This window comes from Drosophila gunungcola (genome assembly GCF_025200985.1).
Source record: "Drosophila gunungcola strain Sukarami chromosome 3L unlocalized genomic scaffold, Dgunungcola_SK_2 000005F, whole genome shotgun sequence".
In the NCBI taxonomy this organism is placed as follows: domain Eukaryota; kingdom Metazoa; phylum Arthropoda; class Insecta; order Diptera; family Drosophilidae; genus Drosophila; species Drosophila gunungcola.
This window is the reverse complement of record NW_026453180.1, coordinates 2,855,179-2,871,755: the sequence shown is the minus strand read 5'-3', so window position 1 is coordinate 2,871,755 and position 16,577 is coordinate 2,855,179. Positions and strand designations below refer to the sequence as shown.

Below are 16,577 nucleotides of genomic sequence, written 5' to 3'. Positions count from 1 at the left end.
AGTGCAGCAGCAGTGCAGTGCGCCCAGTGATTCGGCAAATTGCAATTATACATTTATAATCTATGTATAGCTGTAGGGCAATTCCCAAGCCAAAAAGTGGCCACAAAATCTCAGACAGGCACACACTGCAGTAGAAAAACCAGTGCCCCCTCTAGCGGCGGCGGCAAATAGTAGAAAAGAATTTGAAAAATAAATACCAAGTACGCGCTTTGCTATGTTTTCTATAGTATGCGCGGGGGCGTTTTCGATTGGGGGATTGGGCCAACAAACTAGGTTACTTGGCAGTGTTTAGCATAAATAACTAGAACACCAGTGGCCACATCATCAGCAGCAGCAGAAGCAACTACAAAAACATCATTGGAAAAGCCACATTTAAATAAATAAATGTGCGGGTGTAAATGTGAAAGTGGATGGGAAAAAGAGAGAACGGATAATGAGGAAAATGGAAAATCAAATTAACACTTCGTTTTAAACCATTGAATATTAATGAATTCGGTTGGCTTTAGCTATTAATTGTGGGTGGGCTTTAAGTGCAGATTGACCACTGCAATAAATATGCAAATAGGTCACTACTTTATTTACCAAATATAAATATTATTTATGAATTATGTAAACTACACAAATACACAGTTTTCAAAATGTAAATTATTTGTTATTAACCTATGATTAATTTTTAAACATTTTTCATAAGCTAATAAAAAAGACTAATTTACAGTTTATTTTGGTACAATTTTTAACGGCAGAATCTAGTTTAAAGAAGAAAGTGTAAGTTTATTGCAATAACTTAAAAAAATTATATGCTTTAACAATCACAATAAACATATCAAAATGTTGATTAAAAATGTTTAAATTTTAAGATGCAAGAGCTATGAATTTATTGTTTAAATATTTTTAAATTTGTGCAACAAGTTCTAATTTTTTATTTTTTCTTTTGGCATTTTTCAGAGTCTACGCAAAGCGTGGACGGCGGACCTGCATCGTGGCGTTTAACGCTCGATCAGGATCTAATTGACACGCTCAAGGGCAACTTTCCCAGCTGGTTCCAGGGCTCAGCTGCCGGCGGAGGAGGAGGCGGAGGATCAGCCAGCAAGCAGCAGCATCAGCATCATCATCAGCATCAGCATCCGCTGGCCCAGCAGAAGCACCACCAACTAGTGGCCACCGGCAGTGTCATACCCATAACCATTGACACCAAACTCGCCGCCCAAAGCAATACAAATACACTCCAGCAACATCATCATCAGCAGCAGCAGCAGCAGGCGATCATCCTGGGCCACAGTTCGCCCTCTTCGTCGTCGGCCTCGCCCGCATCCTCCGTCAGTTCCAACTCCTCGAAGAAGTCCATCAGCAGCAGTCTGAGCAGCTGCAGCAGCAGCAGTAGCCATAGTAGTAGCAGTTCCCACTGCCACTCCAAGTCCGGTTCCAGTGGTGGTTCCAAGGGATCCGCCGCAGGAGCAACAACGGCGAGCAGGTTCCTCAACAAATCCACCTCGACGTCGCCCACGAAGAGCCTGTCGAGAACTTTGAAGGCCACCCAGAAGACAGGGGGCAACCAGAAGGTGGGCCAGCTGGTCAAGTCCGCCTCGCTGCACAGCTTGAGCAGCGGCAGCAGCGGCAGTAGCGGCTGCAGCAGCGGGAACAGTGCCAGCGGCAGCTCCTCGCTGCTGGCCACCATCTCCAGCACGCCACTGACCACCGTCGAGCTCATCTCGAGCGCCGCCTGCAGTGGCCTCCTGGCCACCAGGCTCAGCGGCAAGGCCTTGGAGCACACCTTTCAGGACATCATACTGCTGCACGAGGCCTACGGCGACATGTCGGAGGGTGGGTCCTATTCATTTGTAACTTTAAGATGGGCTTTCAAGAAGCTCTTTTCTTAGTAAAGTTATTATATTAATTGTAAACTTTCGTTTGGGGGCAGCAAATTTTTAACTCAATCTCTGAATGCAAAAAAGAAGGAAGCTCTTGCGATTTTGTGACTTTAATATGGGTTAACACATACTAAAACAGTTTATAAAACATTTAATGAAAAACTACATTTACAATATTAGTTTTATTACTTTTAATCACATTGAAATACTTTTGAAGGACTTATTATAACAGTAACAATAGTATTTTAGTTTATTTACATACATTAATGTTGTTACTTAGGTAGTGAGGTTTTGAAAATATTATTTTTGATATATCAACCCTATAACTTAACCACTGAAAGCAAAAAAAAAATATTGTTATAGCTTTTTGCAAAGTACTTAATTGAAAAAATAGTTATTTAATACATGTTTAGAACACTTTTTCATTGAAATCCTAATTTTTATACAATTTTGAGAATAGTTACCAATAAAAGTAGCAATAGAACAGAAATTGCAAGAAAATATAAAATTGTAACCAAAAACCCTTTTTTTTTAACCCCATTTTTGTGTGGTTATCCCGTTCTAAAAAAAAACCTTACTAATATATTTTTACCTTTTTTTTCAGGTGAGCAGCGTTTGCATGCGACGTTTCTGGGCAGCAGCGATGATGGCAACAACTCGGATTGTTACGATGCCAGACAGTCGCCGCCAAAGGCAATCGTGGATTCCAGTCCGCTGCAGCCAGCCATGGACAAGAACAAAGAATGTGAGTTGGCAACCCCTAATCGAAATTCCTAAATACAATTGGAGTAGCTATTCACTTCTTTAACAAGAATTCAGCACAGTTCTGTTTTCATAGAAAGTTTCAGTTGAGTTGTATTTAACTTTTATTGCAGAAGTTAACTTAAATTTATTTGAACTCCACTAAGTTTAACTTACATAAAAGGCATTTTTTAGCTAAATTTAGGAATAAGATTTGTAGAAGGTGTTTTGATAAGATAAGTATGTTTTCGTCTAACAATTGCATGCATTTATAATTTGTTTTTTAAAAGTTAAACCCCTCACAACCTTTGCTTAACTTTTCTATTGCTTCTGTGGGGACAAAAACATATCAAGACGATTAATTGGCTACCCAAAAAAGCTGACAGCCAAGGAATCAATCCACTTTAGCAACCCAGACCTCAAAACCCTTTGCTTGCTAGTTTAGCTCTTGTTTACCCAATGTTTGCCGCCCACGTTGGCCATCTTTTGGCGGCTGTTTGGCATTTGTCATCCGTGCTGTGGGGCCTCCTGCTTAGTCATAAATGCCAGCCACCATCACAACGATCATCGCATCGCAACGCCAGAGAACCATCATCTTAATCCTCTTCGGCTGCCCAGCTCATTATTGACGTTCGACTGGGGGGCAGTAGTACACAGAAAACAAAAATAATAAAATTCCCTATCAATTTGGGCTTAACAAAAGAGAAAAAGGGAGAAATGACTCTTAATGAATATTAATTTTACATTATTTTGTGACTAAAAGTATACATGTTTGTTGATCTGTGAATATTTGCAATTGGTTTTTTCCTGTGTAGACTTTTACAAGACTGGTTATATTGAAATTCCGTATCAATTTGTGCTTAATACAGAGAAAATTTTACATTACTCGATGGATAAACTGCTACATGTTTGTTGACCTATGAGAATTTCCAATTGATTTTTCCCTGTGTAGATTTTTACAAGGCGCACACAGTTTTAATGAAGCTGTCACGGCACAACAGGCACTTAAGGCGTGCACTTGCGGTGCCACGCCCCCCGTCGAAAACTCATTCAAAAAATGCTTTTCTATTTTGTCAACAGTTTTTCCGTGCCGTTTCGTTCCGTTCTTTTTTGGCTGGCCTACATATTTGCTTGGCATTTTGAGTGAAGAGAAATATTCTTATTAATTTTGAATGGCCAAAAATGACAGACCCAGTTGTGTGTGGATATATATTATACATATATATATTGCATAGTCGCTAATAGTTTTGACAGCTTATGTCGCCTGCACTTGCCAGATTTTTGAGGTGCAACCGGAAATGGACGATATAAGTTCACACGCCCTGACCCTGACAAGAAAAAGGTTCTCTAAATCTAAATATTTATGAAAGCAAGGTTTATTTTTTTTGGAGGCTAAAAACTGCCAAAAATGTATGGTGAAAATTTCCGGCAGGCGCCGAACGAAGAAGTTATCTAACAATAAACTGCACATTTAGCAACAACCACCAGTTCTTTTCCTTTTCGCCTTTTGGTCAGTTCGATTCCCGACAGGGGGTGTATGTAAACATTTTGTGAAAAAAATTTATTATGAACACATGGCTGGCAGTCAATGATGGCGGCGCTGCAAAAATGTTTTGACAAATAAACACGCTGCACGCGACTCGAAAAAATCCGAGAAAAGCGGAAATAAACGGCGGCAGGGCGACAGTTGTAAAGGCATTTTCCCACATGCACCGAATGGTGGCCGATGCACGCACACTGGTTTTTACGATCGGAAATGGATTTAAATTATTTTATTTTATGAGCTAAATCATGGCTTTTCATTGATAACATATTTAAATATTTATGATTAAAAAATCAAGTAAATAAATGTAATCAAGTAAAAAAATGAAGAACTTTTTTAAGTTAAGGTTTTAAATTAAAACCTGTGATTGTTCGAATTGCTTGTTAATTTTTAAAAATATTTAAAAAAGAAATCCTCAAAAACGGCTTTCACTTAAATAATATCCTGTTCAAAGCAAGAATACATATCGCAATATCTTCTGTACTTTCTGAGCACTTATCTGCCCTTTTTAGCCCACTGTGCCTGTTAATTGGTTGCCAATGCCATCATCACATGCATTTGCCTTTAGCTGGGATGATGGCGTCTTCGATAAGTCAGAGCAACGCTGATCACGTAATCGATTTTATAATACCGCATATAAACACGCATTTAGCCATATATTTGTGTGGGCTCTCTCACCCAGTTTTCCCGCTCTCTGGCCGGATTTTCTTAATTTTCCCCGGCAATTGTTTACCTGACCTTCGCCACAGGCACTGGGTTTTTCTCGGCGAAGGGCAGCTAACCGCAACAAAATACGAACAGAAATTCTATTAGAAACTCGTTGGCCAAGTCTACACACACATTTATTGCCTTTCGCATAAAACTTTTATGTGTTTAATTTGGAATTTATGTTATTGTTTTTATCAATCGAGCTGGAGGTGGAGGTGGAGGTGGGTGTGTGTATTGACGAGAAGCAAACAAAATATTTCGCGCATAATTAATTTCGCGGAGGCGACCACCGCCGTCTGAGACAATTACGCGCCTTGGCAGCTTTTTCCCCTCTCGACTTTTTATGATGATTTCCGACAAAGAGCCCAAATTACTTTAATAACGTCATCGTCATCGTCACTTTGATGTCGACTTTGTTGTGGCGTCAAGTGTTTTTTCTCTGTGTGTCTCTCTGCCTGGGCAGCATAGAAAAGCATCAAAAATTAAATACCCAGGGTAAAAGGCTTTTCTCAGCGACTAACCCACTTACTAAGATTGCACACAATATGCGCACACAAGCCGCAAAAGTCGAAAGTGCAAAATGCCAAAAGGGGACAAGGCAAAAATGCATTTACATGCACTGGGAAAAGTGTTAACATTAGATCCTAAGCTTTAATAATTAAATATTGCTGTCCAAAAAACTCTTCTCCACTACCTTGTTTCTATTTAACAATATAAATTATAAAACATATTGATAATATGATTGATACGATAGTTATTAGTTGAATTCAAAATTTGGTAAAAAGAAAACAAATAAATAAATATTATGTAAATAAATTAATAAATATTTTGTGTGTCGATTTCAAGTGGTTGATTTTTTGTTTCAAAAAACCACATGAATAATCATTATTTGCAGTCCCATGTAACTTGCATCAATAAAATAAAAACTATATTTATATTTAAAAATTATAGTTGAAGGCACAGTTTGTTAAGCAGAAAACTATTAATCAAAATAAATAAAGTTTATAAACATTACAATGTTTTTATTTTCTTAACCTTATAATCGAATTTAAAGAAAATCAGTCATAGGTAAATACAATATTAAACCTTTACCAACTTGCTTAAATAAATATTCATGGAAAAAGTGAAACCCATAAAAAATGTATAAGACATAGGCATGAGAAATGGCTAAGAATTTTGTTTTTTGCTCGCTCTGCATCTCTGTACATTTCCGGTCTTAAAAGCTCATATCTTCCCTGGCCTTGGTTGAAAACCACAAAAACACACAGTGCAGTGGCCTCCGGTTGGCTTTTGCTGCCTCGAATCGCTGTAGGGACATAAGACTTTGTGTTTTCGTTTCATTTGCGGCTTTGGCTTTATTTACCTTCAGTTTCCAGGCTTCCGATGGATGAGGCCATCCAAATTCCCATCCGCATCCACCCCACTCCCCACCGCAGTGTCCTGCGCCTTAATGGGCTCTATTTCGTTTTAATTACATGGCTGGCTGGCCATTTTGTGAATCAATTTTGCCAGTGCTCGGAATGCTAATTGAAGGTAATGGTATTAGGATTGGAAGGGCAGCAGGTCGAATGCTTAATATGCCAAAACATTCCCTGGAGACTAAAATTACATTACACAATGCTTGCACGCATTTAATCTTCCATTTGGATTTAATGTTGATAGGTTAATGTCCCACTAATTGATTATTTTTTACGCTTTGCTTTGCGATTATAATTAGGGGGACTTTGAGAGAGCGTATTCTCGACTCATCTTTCAAAGTCAAAGTTGTGCGATGGCTGGAGGAGGTTCCCTGTACCCCATTATTTATTTTGCCATCAGTCTGTCACTTTGTCCGTGTTTCTCAGCGGCTTCCATTGACTGGATGCCAAGTTAATTGACATCAATCTGTTACTTAGCCGCCCGGGAGCATTGGCAATCTAATCAGATTATTACGCATACGCCCCATGGGTCCGCACCTTCGTCGCCAGACTTCCAACTCCATACTTGCCCCCTTACTTTTGACTTTGACTTTGGTCTGGCTTAAATATTTAATTTTCCAGCTCTGAACTTTTTACTCTTGGCAAAAATATGTACACATTGTTCACACCATAATAGCCCGCACATAAAGATATTAACAACTTTTTCCTTTTTTCGCGCTGTCTTGTTTTTCCCATTCGCAGCTGCCTCTCGACATTTATTGCCATTGCCCTGGCATTGTCAAAAGGCTAGGAAAAGGAAAACTTTTCGCCCCAGAAATATTCCACCCTCCTTCCAGCTGTTTTGTTTTGGCACTTTTTTATGGGATTTCTATGTTTAATCGCCACTCCACCTCGTATTGTTTTATAATTTATGATTTTTTTTGGTTTTTGATTTGTTACTAACAAGTGGGCAGGGTCTTTGCAGCTTGACTAATATTTTTTGGCAGAAAAATATATTTTAAAGTTAATTCAGGTTTTATTTATACTATTTTGAGTACTTTTAATTCGGAAATGTGTTTTTCAATCCATGTGTTTATAATAATCATATAAAATAATGTAAAGCTTAAGTATTTGGGTTTTTTTGTTAAAAAAAAATCACTAATTAAAAATTAAATTGTTTAAAATAATGTGAAGCTTAAGAATGAGCGTATTTAAAGATTTAAGTATCGAAATAGAGAGAGTTTGGGAATCATGTATCATAAATATATCACATTATAGAGTAAAATTACAATCTTTAACCACCACCTTTCCACATTTTACCAAAAATAATTTATAAATTTTATAGTTTTTGATTAGTTACTAACAACAGTTGCAGCTTGACTAACCTGCTTCTTTGGTCTTCCATCTTTTTGCAGCGCTCAAAGTGAAGCTCATGGTGCGACGTCCACATTCGCAGCTCGTCGAGCAGGGCATCATACCATGTAAGTAGATGATGCCGTGCGTCCGAAAAGCAGATTTTATTCCTGCCCCGGGTCACAGCATTTAGCCGCTTAGTCAGATCGATAAAATACACATTAACCTCACTTAGCCGGTTCAGAGCATCTGCTGGCGTTGGCGCGCAATTCATCGGCTGCCAAAAAGGATATGCAAATACTGATGCCGAACATTTCATTTCAATGGCTTTCAAATTTATGCGCAAACGAAAAAAAGCGAAGCGAAACCAAGGAAAAGAATCCTGGAAAATACGCAAATTTACAAACTAATTCAAAGCCCTCAACGCAGCCGAAAGTGAATTTGAATTTAAATGATAAATTTCCAGAAATGTTGAAGCGCCAAAAGCGAGAAAAAAAGCTGAGCCAACTTTTGGGCACTGGATCAGAAATACATTTTGTGTATCCAAATATTGTGGGGGCAGTTAGGGTGTTAAGGCTGACGAGATGGCTAGGAAATGCATTTAATTTATTAGTTGTTGATGAGCGGTTCGGGAAATTCTTCAAGCGGAATGCTTACATATGCCGGTGAACTAATGGAAAATGTTTTAGCTCTTTTGGGCATTGAAAGTCGCACCTCTTACATTGGCATTAATCTTATTTTAAGGCCATGTTAGTGGGCTTTTTTTAAAACGTTTAGATAGCTTTTGACAAAACAAAATATGAAATATAATAAATATAAACTTTAAGAGCATTTTAATTAAATTTCATAATAAAGCATATTCAAATTTAATAGTTTGCCATTAAAATTGTCTTTCTCTTTCTTTATTGTCAAACCTATTCCAAATAAATATTTTAACAATTTATTAATTTAATTAACTTAAACTAACTTTAATATCCATTAAAGCCTATTTAATGTTTAGATTAGTTTTAGATTAATAACAAAATATTTAATAGAATTTAAGTGCTTTGTAATTCAGTTGTTGAAATTAGAATAATTTTCTCTGACAGCTCTAAATAATTGAAAGTACTTTTATTTTAAATTGGAAATGCATTGACATTTAATTGTTGAAATGTCATAGTGAAGCTAAAGAATTCGCGTTTGACATTGGCTTGATAGATAGATTTGTTCATGGTTTTCTTATGAAAATAGTCAGTACGTCTTATAGAAAATTATAAACTCAACTAATATCAACATATTTTTCGCTTACAGCTCTGAAGACCTCGCCCGCCATCCACGAACAATGCAAGCAACTGGAGCGCGCCAAGACCAGCGATCTGCTGAAGGCCAAGATCCAGCAGCGACCGAATCGCGAGGATCTGGAGCGGCTGCACATCCTGGAGGAGGACGAGTGCCACATCGACCCGAGTCTGGCGGAGAAGCAGCGCATGCTGAAGAAGGCTCGCCTGGCCGATCAGCTCAACTCGCAGATCCAGCATCGTCCGGGTCCGCTGGAGCTAATCAAAAAGAACATTCTGCACACGGAAAAGCCAATCGAGAAGATTGTGAAGGAAGGCCTGGTATCCTTCAAGGCCACCAGTGAGGGATTGCTGACCAGACCGCAGCATCCGCATAGTTACATGACCTTCGATGAGGATTCCCTGAGTTCGGAGAGCGACACGCGGCAGACGCCACCGCGTTTGGACGATCCAATGGCAGTGGCAGTCGTGGCAGCCAGTTCACCACCCACCGATGTGCTGCAGGCGGCGGCTGCCTCGGCTGGCATAGTGACCATGGCCCTGACCATGCCCACGACGGGTCAACTGGTGGTCACTTCTCCGCAGATTCAGCAGATCCAGCAGCCGAAAGCGGTCTTGGCACCAGTGATACCACCTCCGCCGCCGCCACCACCGCTGCCCATGGCCACCAGTAGTGTCATTAAAGTGAAGCAGGAGACGGCCAATCTGTTCGAGGAACTGTGCCAGAGTGTCACGGCCAGTCATCATCAATACCTGCCCATGCTGCCCTCGCCCTGTTCCCTGGCCTCCAGCTCTACGTCCACTTTGAGTCCGCTTTCGTCCATTGCCTCGCCTCCGCCACCGCCCCTGAACTCCAGCACTCGACACCTGCACTTGCAGCCCGTTTCCCTCAAGTCCGATGCCCCGGGTAAGGATAAGAACAGGAAGAAATCCAAATCCAAGCCGGTGTCCAAGGCCAGGACCATTAAATTCCACGAGTACAAGGGACCGCCGAGTGCGGCTGGCCAAAAGCAGGATCAAACGCAGCCGGAGGAGACCTCCTACCAGCTCATGTTGGAGCAGCAGAACTGCCTGCTCAAGTTTTTGGAGAACCTCAATAAGAATCAGTCCATAATACCAGCGATTTCGGCAGGTGCTCCAGGTGCTCCAGCTCCCACCAGCAGCAACAACAACAACAGCATCACGGTGACCACGAAAACGGTGCCAGCTCTGGCCTCTGCGCAATCTCAACCAGCTGCAGCTCCCATTAGTCTGCCCAATACCATCTCCATTACGAGCAGTGCGGGAGGAGCTCCTCTAAATTTTGGGGACACAACCATGCTGACAGCCACGCCCACGCCGCCCACTCTATCGCTAATAGCCACTCCACAGCAACATCAGCAGCAGCAGCAGCAGCAGCATCAGCATCAGCAACACCATCCGGTTGTGGTGCAACATCCGCCACCTTTGCCCTCGCCAGCGCTCTCAATTAGCTCCTCAATACCAGCCAGTCCGGCCACCAGTTATGCCGAATCCACAACCAGTTCCATCACTGACCTAACGCGTCTGGAGAAGATGAAGGTCTCGGATCTGAAACAGCATCTTAAGCGCAGGAATTTGCCCGTTTCCGGACCCAAACCGCATCTTATAGAGCGGCTGAAACCGTATTTGCCCTTGGAGCCACTTGAAAGCATTGTAACAGGAGGAAGTCACTCCGCTTCGAATGGCAATGTCACCAGCGAGGTGATCACCATCAGCGATGCCATGGACACCAGTAATTGTGGTCTGGTGGAGCAACCACAGCCAGTGACCATGTTGGTCTCCGATGCGGCGGGCATCGAGCATGAACAGATGGATGTGGTGCAGCAGCAACTAGCGGATAATACGCATCCGATGACGCTGCAGACTATACTGCCTCCCCAGCCGCAAACTGCTACCATAATCTTGAGCAACGAGGAATTGCTGAGGGAGCAGCAGCGTAAGATTGATGAACTGCAAAGGCAGTTGCAGCGATCGCAGCAGGAGTTGCAGAAGATACGCCAGCGGCAACAGCATCAGCAGCAGCAGCAGCATCAGCATCAGCAAACGGTGACAGCTCAGGTGGTGAATGCATTGCCCTCGCAGCAAATAACACTGATCACCACCACCACCGCGAATGGGCCGCAGCAAACGTTGACTGTGATGCCGCAACAGCAGCAACAGGTGGAGAAGAGCAACATACCCGCCAAGGTGACCGTGAAAGCTGCTGCTGGAGGTCTGGCCAAGGTAAATGGGTTGCAGCAGCAACAGGGATCATCGGCAGCCAAGAAGTCAGCCAGCAACAGCAACTCTAGCAGCAACAACAGCAGTAGCAACATCATCTCCTCCTCCTCGTCAGCCAATCCACCGCCCATCAACCAGAAGATGGTAGTCAAGCAGCAGCTGGAGGCCAAAATCCAAAAGCAAAAGGCAGCGGCAGCAGCTGCTGCACAGCAGCAACAACAGCAGCAGCAGCAACAAGAGAGACAACAGCAAACGCAGCATATGATTGGTGAGTGTTTGTTTAAAAGAATAGTATTTAATATTTATATTTTTTTAATGTGTCATTAAGAATTTAATAGTAGTTTATTAATGTTTAATCTAATAATCTAAATAATATAATTTACATTTTATATTTTATTTTATTACAACTTTATTTATAAACCTAACTTGGTAATTTGTTATAACTATTTTTTATTATTTTTCTTACAGGACTGAGTCACCAGCCAAAGTCTAGTCTGGAGATACTACAGCAACAGCAGCAACAACAACAAAATCAGCAGCAACAACAGCAACAGGTGCGCCTGCTCACGCAAAAGACACAAACTGTACTCATTCCATTCAACAACAACAACAACAACCACATAATAAACAACGCTCCTGCCAAGACAACAGCCAAGAAATGCAATGTGCCCGCCAGCAATGCAACAACCATATTGCATTCAGCCAAGCCAGCGGCAACAGCAGCAGCAGCAGCAACTGTTGCTCCAGTTACACAGCATCACAACAATTTGGGACTGCTGTGGAACGAGGGCAATCAGACCATCTTCCTGGTGGGTCTAAACGATCAGCACATGACGGCGCACACGCTGGGCAACATCAGTTTAACGGCCACCACAACAGCAGCACCACAAGCAACAGCAGCAACACCAGCTGCAACAGCAACTCCCGCTGCTGCTGCTCCTCCCAAAAAGCTGCTGAATGGCCATCAACGCACAAACTCCCTGCCCAGCATTGTCTTTCCCATCGAAGCCAAGTCCATCATCACGCAGCAGCAGTTGCAGCAAATGCAGCAGCAGCAATTCCAGCCTGCCCAGCAGCAACTTATCCAGCTGGACATTAAACCCTCGCCAGCACCACCGCCGCACTATGAGGAGGCCACCAAGCAGCTGGCAGCCAGCAAGGCGGCAGCTCTAAATGGTCTCCTGCCGCTGGTGAAGATCAAGGAGGAGCCTGTGGCCTCGCCAGTGCCTGCTGCAGCGCCTCCGACTCCCACTGCTCCGCTGAGCAAACGCAAATCAGCGGGCATCAAGTCCGAACAGGTCAGCGATGTCCTGGACATACTCATCAAACAGGGCGAACTGCCCGAAAGTGCCGCTCTGGAGCCCATTACACCGCTCACTCCGCTGCCCGAGTTGTCGATGTTCCCGGGAGCCACGCCCACGACGGCGGCGGGGGGAGCCAGCATTGTGCCACTGGTGCCCAAGCTGGAGGCACCTTCGACACCAGCCCAATCATTAGTGGACATGGCCATGGACACTAATGAATTTCAGCAGTCTAACCATGGCTTTATAGAGAGCATAGACATGTCCTCGCCCCTGCAAACTGATACCTCATCTATTGATGCAGAGAGTGTGGCCAAGACCTTGGACATTTTCCTGGAGCAGCACCATGCCACGCCGCCGCCCAGCACGCCGCCCAAAAGCTGTCACAGCGGCAGCGGTGAGAAGCCCAACAGTCCGGATGCCAAACTCAATCACTTCGATGAGTACGAGTTGCTGGAGCTGATGTCGCAGCAACTGGAGATGGACATGGGTGATGACTCCACTGGCTATTGCCATGGCTCGTCGCTTAAGAGTGGCAACAGCAATGGCAATGGCAATGGCAATGGCAACAACAACCTGCGACGCGATCTCAATCCCAGTTTGCAGCCCTCCATCAATGAGCTGCTGGATGCCAGCAGTCCGGACAGTGTGCTGCTGAATAACAATGCCAATCCCGATGTGGACTTCGATGCGGATAGTTTTGTGGCCCAGTTGAGCCAGCATGTCACGGGGAATGGCAACAGTCCGGGCGGAGTCAATTGCAATCCAGGATCCCTGGAATCATCTTCCTCTTCGTTGGCGGTGAATGGCCATTTCAGCAGCCACAGCACGCCCATGGATTGCGACGATTTTGAGAGCACACTGAACTCTTTCATGCAGGCGGTGACGCAACCGCAGGCGGGCCAACATGGCGAATACTCAACGGCAGCCACGAGCATCAATGGTACTGGAGGAGGAGGAGGTGGAGGAGTGGACAACGGCAGCGGTGGAGGAGCAGGAGGAGGAGCAGTGGACGCCTTTAATGCCAGCGGCGATATATTCGATCTGTTCAACATGGACGACTACAAGATGAACTGGGCAGCAGGGGATTTTACAGTCTAGGAGGCCGCAGAAACCCCTTTAAAAAAAGGCAGAGCAAAGTTGAATTTTCTAAAACATCCATATATTTTCCCAACTTTGTTATACAATACACACAATCCAGCGTGGTGCTCACTTTTCTCAAAATATTCCTTAAGAATTCGTTATGAAGAAAGCAAACACACACACACACAAAACCAATCAAAACAAATCCTATTTATTTTCTAAATGCATTTAAAACATTTGAACGTCAGTTGAAATTTCGAAACTTTACTATTTCCAAGCAAAAACAAACAAACAAACAAAAAACCAATGCCAAAATTGCCGGGAGTAAAACACTCCAAAACAAAAAAACCATACTCTTTTGCACCCTTTCCTATATAAGCAAGCAAAAACAACACACAAAAAACAAAAAACAGCCAAACATTTAGAAAAAATAAAAACAAGTAAAACTTATCTATCATAAACTATCATTAAAAAGTAAGCTTAAAAAAATGTTGCTAAGATCGATAAAGAGAGAAAAGAAAAAACAAAAGTACATGTTTCTAATGAAGGTCATTCCAATTTGAGAATAATGCGAGTGAAATCTAACTAACTAAACCGAATGGAAGAATGAATGAGTTGATGAGTCCAGGATAATGAGGATCAGGATAAGGATCTGCAGAAAATAAAGAAGAGAAAGTGGCAAAGAAAAAGAAACTCTTTAAAAAAATATATTCTTGTTGTGAGAACGACTTAAGTGAAACACATTCAGTAATTTTGTTTTAAGTTCTATTTAAAATGAAATGAATTAAATTATTTAAGCCTACGCAATGCTTAATTCTAATTTTAAAGCAAAATTAAATTAAATTAAACAAAAAAACAATTTGAGAAGTATTTCCTGCAAGGAAAGAAAAAGCCTTTAAAGTAGTCGAAGCCACAAACCAGTTAAATGAATATTTAAGCTTGGAACGATTTCATTTTAAATGCTAGCGAAATTATTTATTTCTTTTTGTTCTTTGCCATCTTAGGCACAGCGAATTCCGTTACTTAAATTAATTCTAAAGAAAACATATTAAAATCAATTAATTTAGCTATTTCGTAAAGTAATTCAATCCTGCGGCGTGTACTTAACGCACAGTGTCTAACGCTATTCGGAATTGTAATCGTAATCGTAATCGTTCATCTTGTATGCATACATATTCGGCTAAGTGTATTTTGTACATTGAGAGCATGCCAAGCATTCGGACATATTTTTGAGTGTAGGGCTCAATAAAATCAAATTTAAATGTAAACTACTGGAATAATTAAATATTAAGCAAAAAGGACACATTTCAAGAAGAAAGAAGCAAAAGAAAACCCAATTCAAAATTAAAAAAGTGTGAAAAACTTAATACAATAAATATATATATTTTTGTATAAGCGAATTATATATACTCTACGTTTAGATTTAGTCTAAAATTTCACACATTTCATCCGCAGAGCTAAAGTTAATCATCACTTGACACTTGTTTACATTTGCAATAATCCGATTTACACTTGGATTGTAAGCTTAAAGTATATTTATCATCGACGCGCTTTAAACACAAATGAGAAACGTTTCCATTATAACAATTCATATACTATTTATTAATTTTAATGAATACGTTTATTGTTAGAACCAAACTTAATTACCATAACTAAACTTATTGTTTGATTAATTCTAAATTTAATTACCTAAATATCTAATTTAATATGTTGGCTTGAACAATTTTTGTGCGTTGCGTTTAAAAGAGATTTCATTTAAATACAATACAGAATAAACTCAATCACGTCAAGAACTATGTGTAATTTTATTGCAACAGAAGAGGATTAAATTCTATATAATACATAACAAGTGATATACCGATATACCGATATACTTAAATATACATATATAAATATGTGCAAGAACTTAATGCGTAAATAAAAACATTATTCATTTTTCCAAATTTTAGCCTTTGCCCTTTTAAGCAATCGGATTTACTTTACTTACCAAAACTGATTAGCACCGAAGCCAAACAAATGATTTCGGCCCAGTGCCCTATCAAGTTCTGAACTCTGCGAATCATAATAAATACGCATTTAAGCGCATTAAAATTCCACATTAAAATTAAAATCAATGACAGAATAATACGCAATCATAATGATTTTATGGCAGCCACAGAGCAGCAGCATCAACTTCAGCAACATCAACAAAACAAGGCTTACAATTAGCCAAAGCGACCATTCCTTGATTGGCGGCCAACCGCCCACCGCCCACTTACTGTTTGGCTTTTCGGGGAGGTCGGGGCGGGGCATTCACTGAGTTGAGTTGTTTATTTTTAGACCCGAAACGAAATCAGCAAACAATATGACGCAAAATTGCAACAGCAGTGGCAGTTGAGTAGCCATGTAGCCATGGCAACAATAGTCGGATATTCCATAGTTGGACGGCTGCCAAGCGTTGTGGCTTACATCCGAAGGACAATCAAGGAAACCCCCCAAAGGACCTCCTGCAGTGGCTTGCTGTCCCACACAGAGACAATCTGCTCATGAACAACCTTTGAAAGTGAACCTGCCTTTATTTCATTGGCGGAAGAAGCTGTCCTTTACCTATTTCTCTTAGGCTTGATTAAAGAAACAAAAATTTTGCCTAATTTAATATCTTTTTATCGGCGAAAACATCTTAGAAATTGAACAAAAGAATTGGTCCAAATTAATTTATTTTAAAGTGTCTAGATATTCGAAAATATATGTTTAAATTGCAGTTTGTTGATCGAAACTATAAATTATAATGGTTCAATGTTGGAATGCCATACCTCGCTGAATTCGTCATAAAATTTCCAACAAACCGGCATTCACAGCTCAAAAATTTTGGATTGGATCAAGTTTAAAAAAAAATGATGATGGTACCCCTTATAAAAAATGCTAAAATTGGCGACCTCCAAAATATGAGTTCAAGTTACAGTTTTTTGATCAAAACTATGGAATATAATGGTTCAATGTTGGAATGCCATACCTCGTTGAATTCGTTATAAATTTTCCAACAAACTGGCATTCACAGTTCAAAAATATTTGGTTGGATCAAATTT

At 41.1% G+C, this 16,577-nt stretch overlaps 1 protein-coding gene and 1 long non-coding RNA gene across 5 annotated transcripts in view; one reads left to right on the top strand and one right to left on the bottom strand.

Annotated features, from left to right (window-relative positions):
- Positions 1–8,330, bottom strand: part of LOC128259088 (uncharacterized) — a 46,869-nt gene extending 38,539 nt beyond the window's left edge. For both annotated transcript variants that reach the window (XR_008268015.1, XR_008268014.1), the window contains exon 1: positions 7,643–8,330. This is a non-coding gene — a long non-coding RNA (uncharacterized LOC128259088). The remainder of the gene's footprint in view (positions 1–7,642) is intronic.
- Positions 1–13,904, top strand: part of LOC128259068 (AF4/FMR2 family member lilli) — a 47,835-nt gene extending 33,931 nt beyond the window's left edge. For 2 of the 3 annotated variants that reach the window (XM_052991198.1, XM_052991199.1), the window contains 5 exons: positions 946–1,821; positions 2,473–2,613; positions 7,673–7,738; positions 8,901–11,396; positions 11,597–13,904. In XM_052991198.1, coding sequence (XP_052847158.1) covers positions 946–1,821; positions 2,473–2,613; positions 7,673–7,738; positions 8,901–11,396; positions 11,597–13,530 — 5,513 coding nt within the window. In that variant the 3' untranslated portion in view covers positions 13,531–13,904. The remainder of the gene's footprint in view (positions 1–945; positions 1,822–2,472; positions 2,614–7,672; positions 7,739–8,900; positions 11,397–11,596) is intronic. The other variant, XM_052991200.1, reaches the window with a different exon arrangement.
- Positions 13,905–16,577: the final 2,673 nt, after the last annotated feature.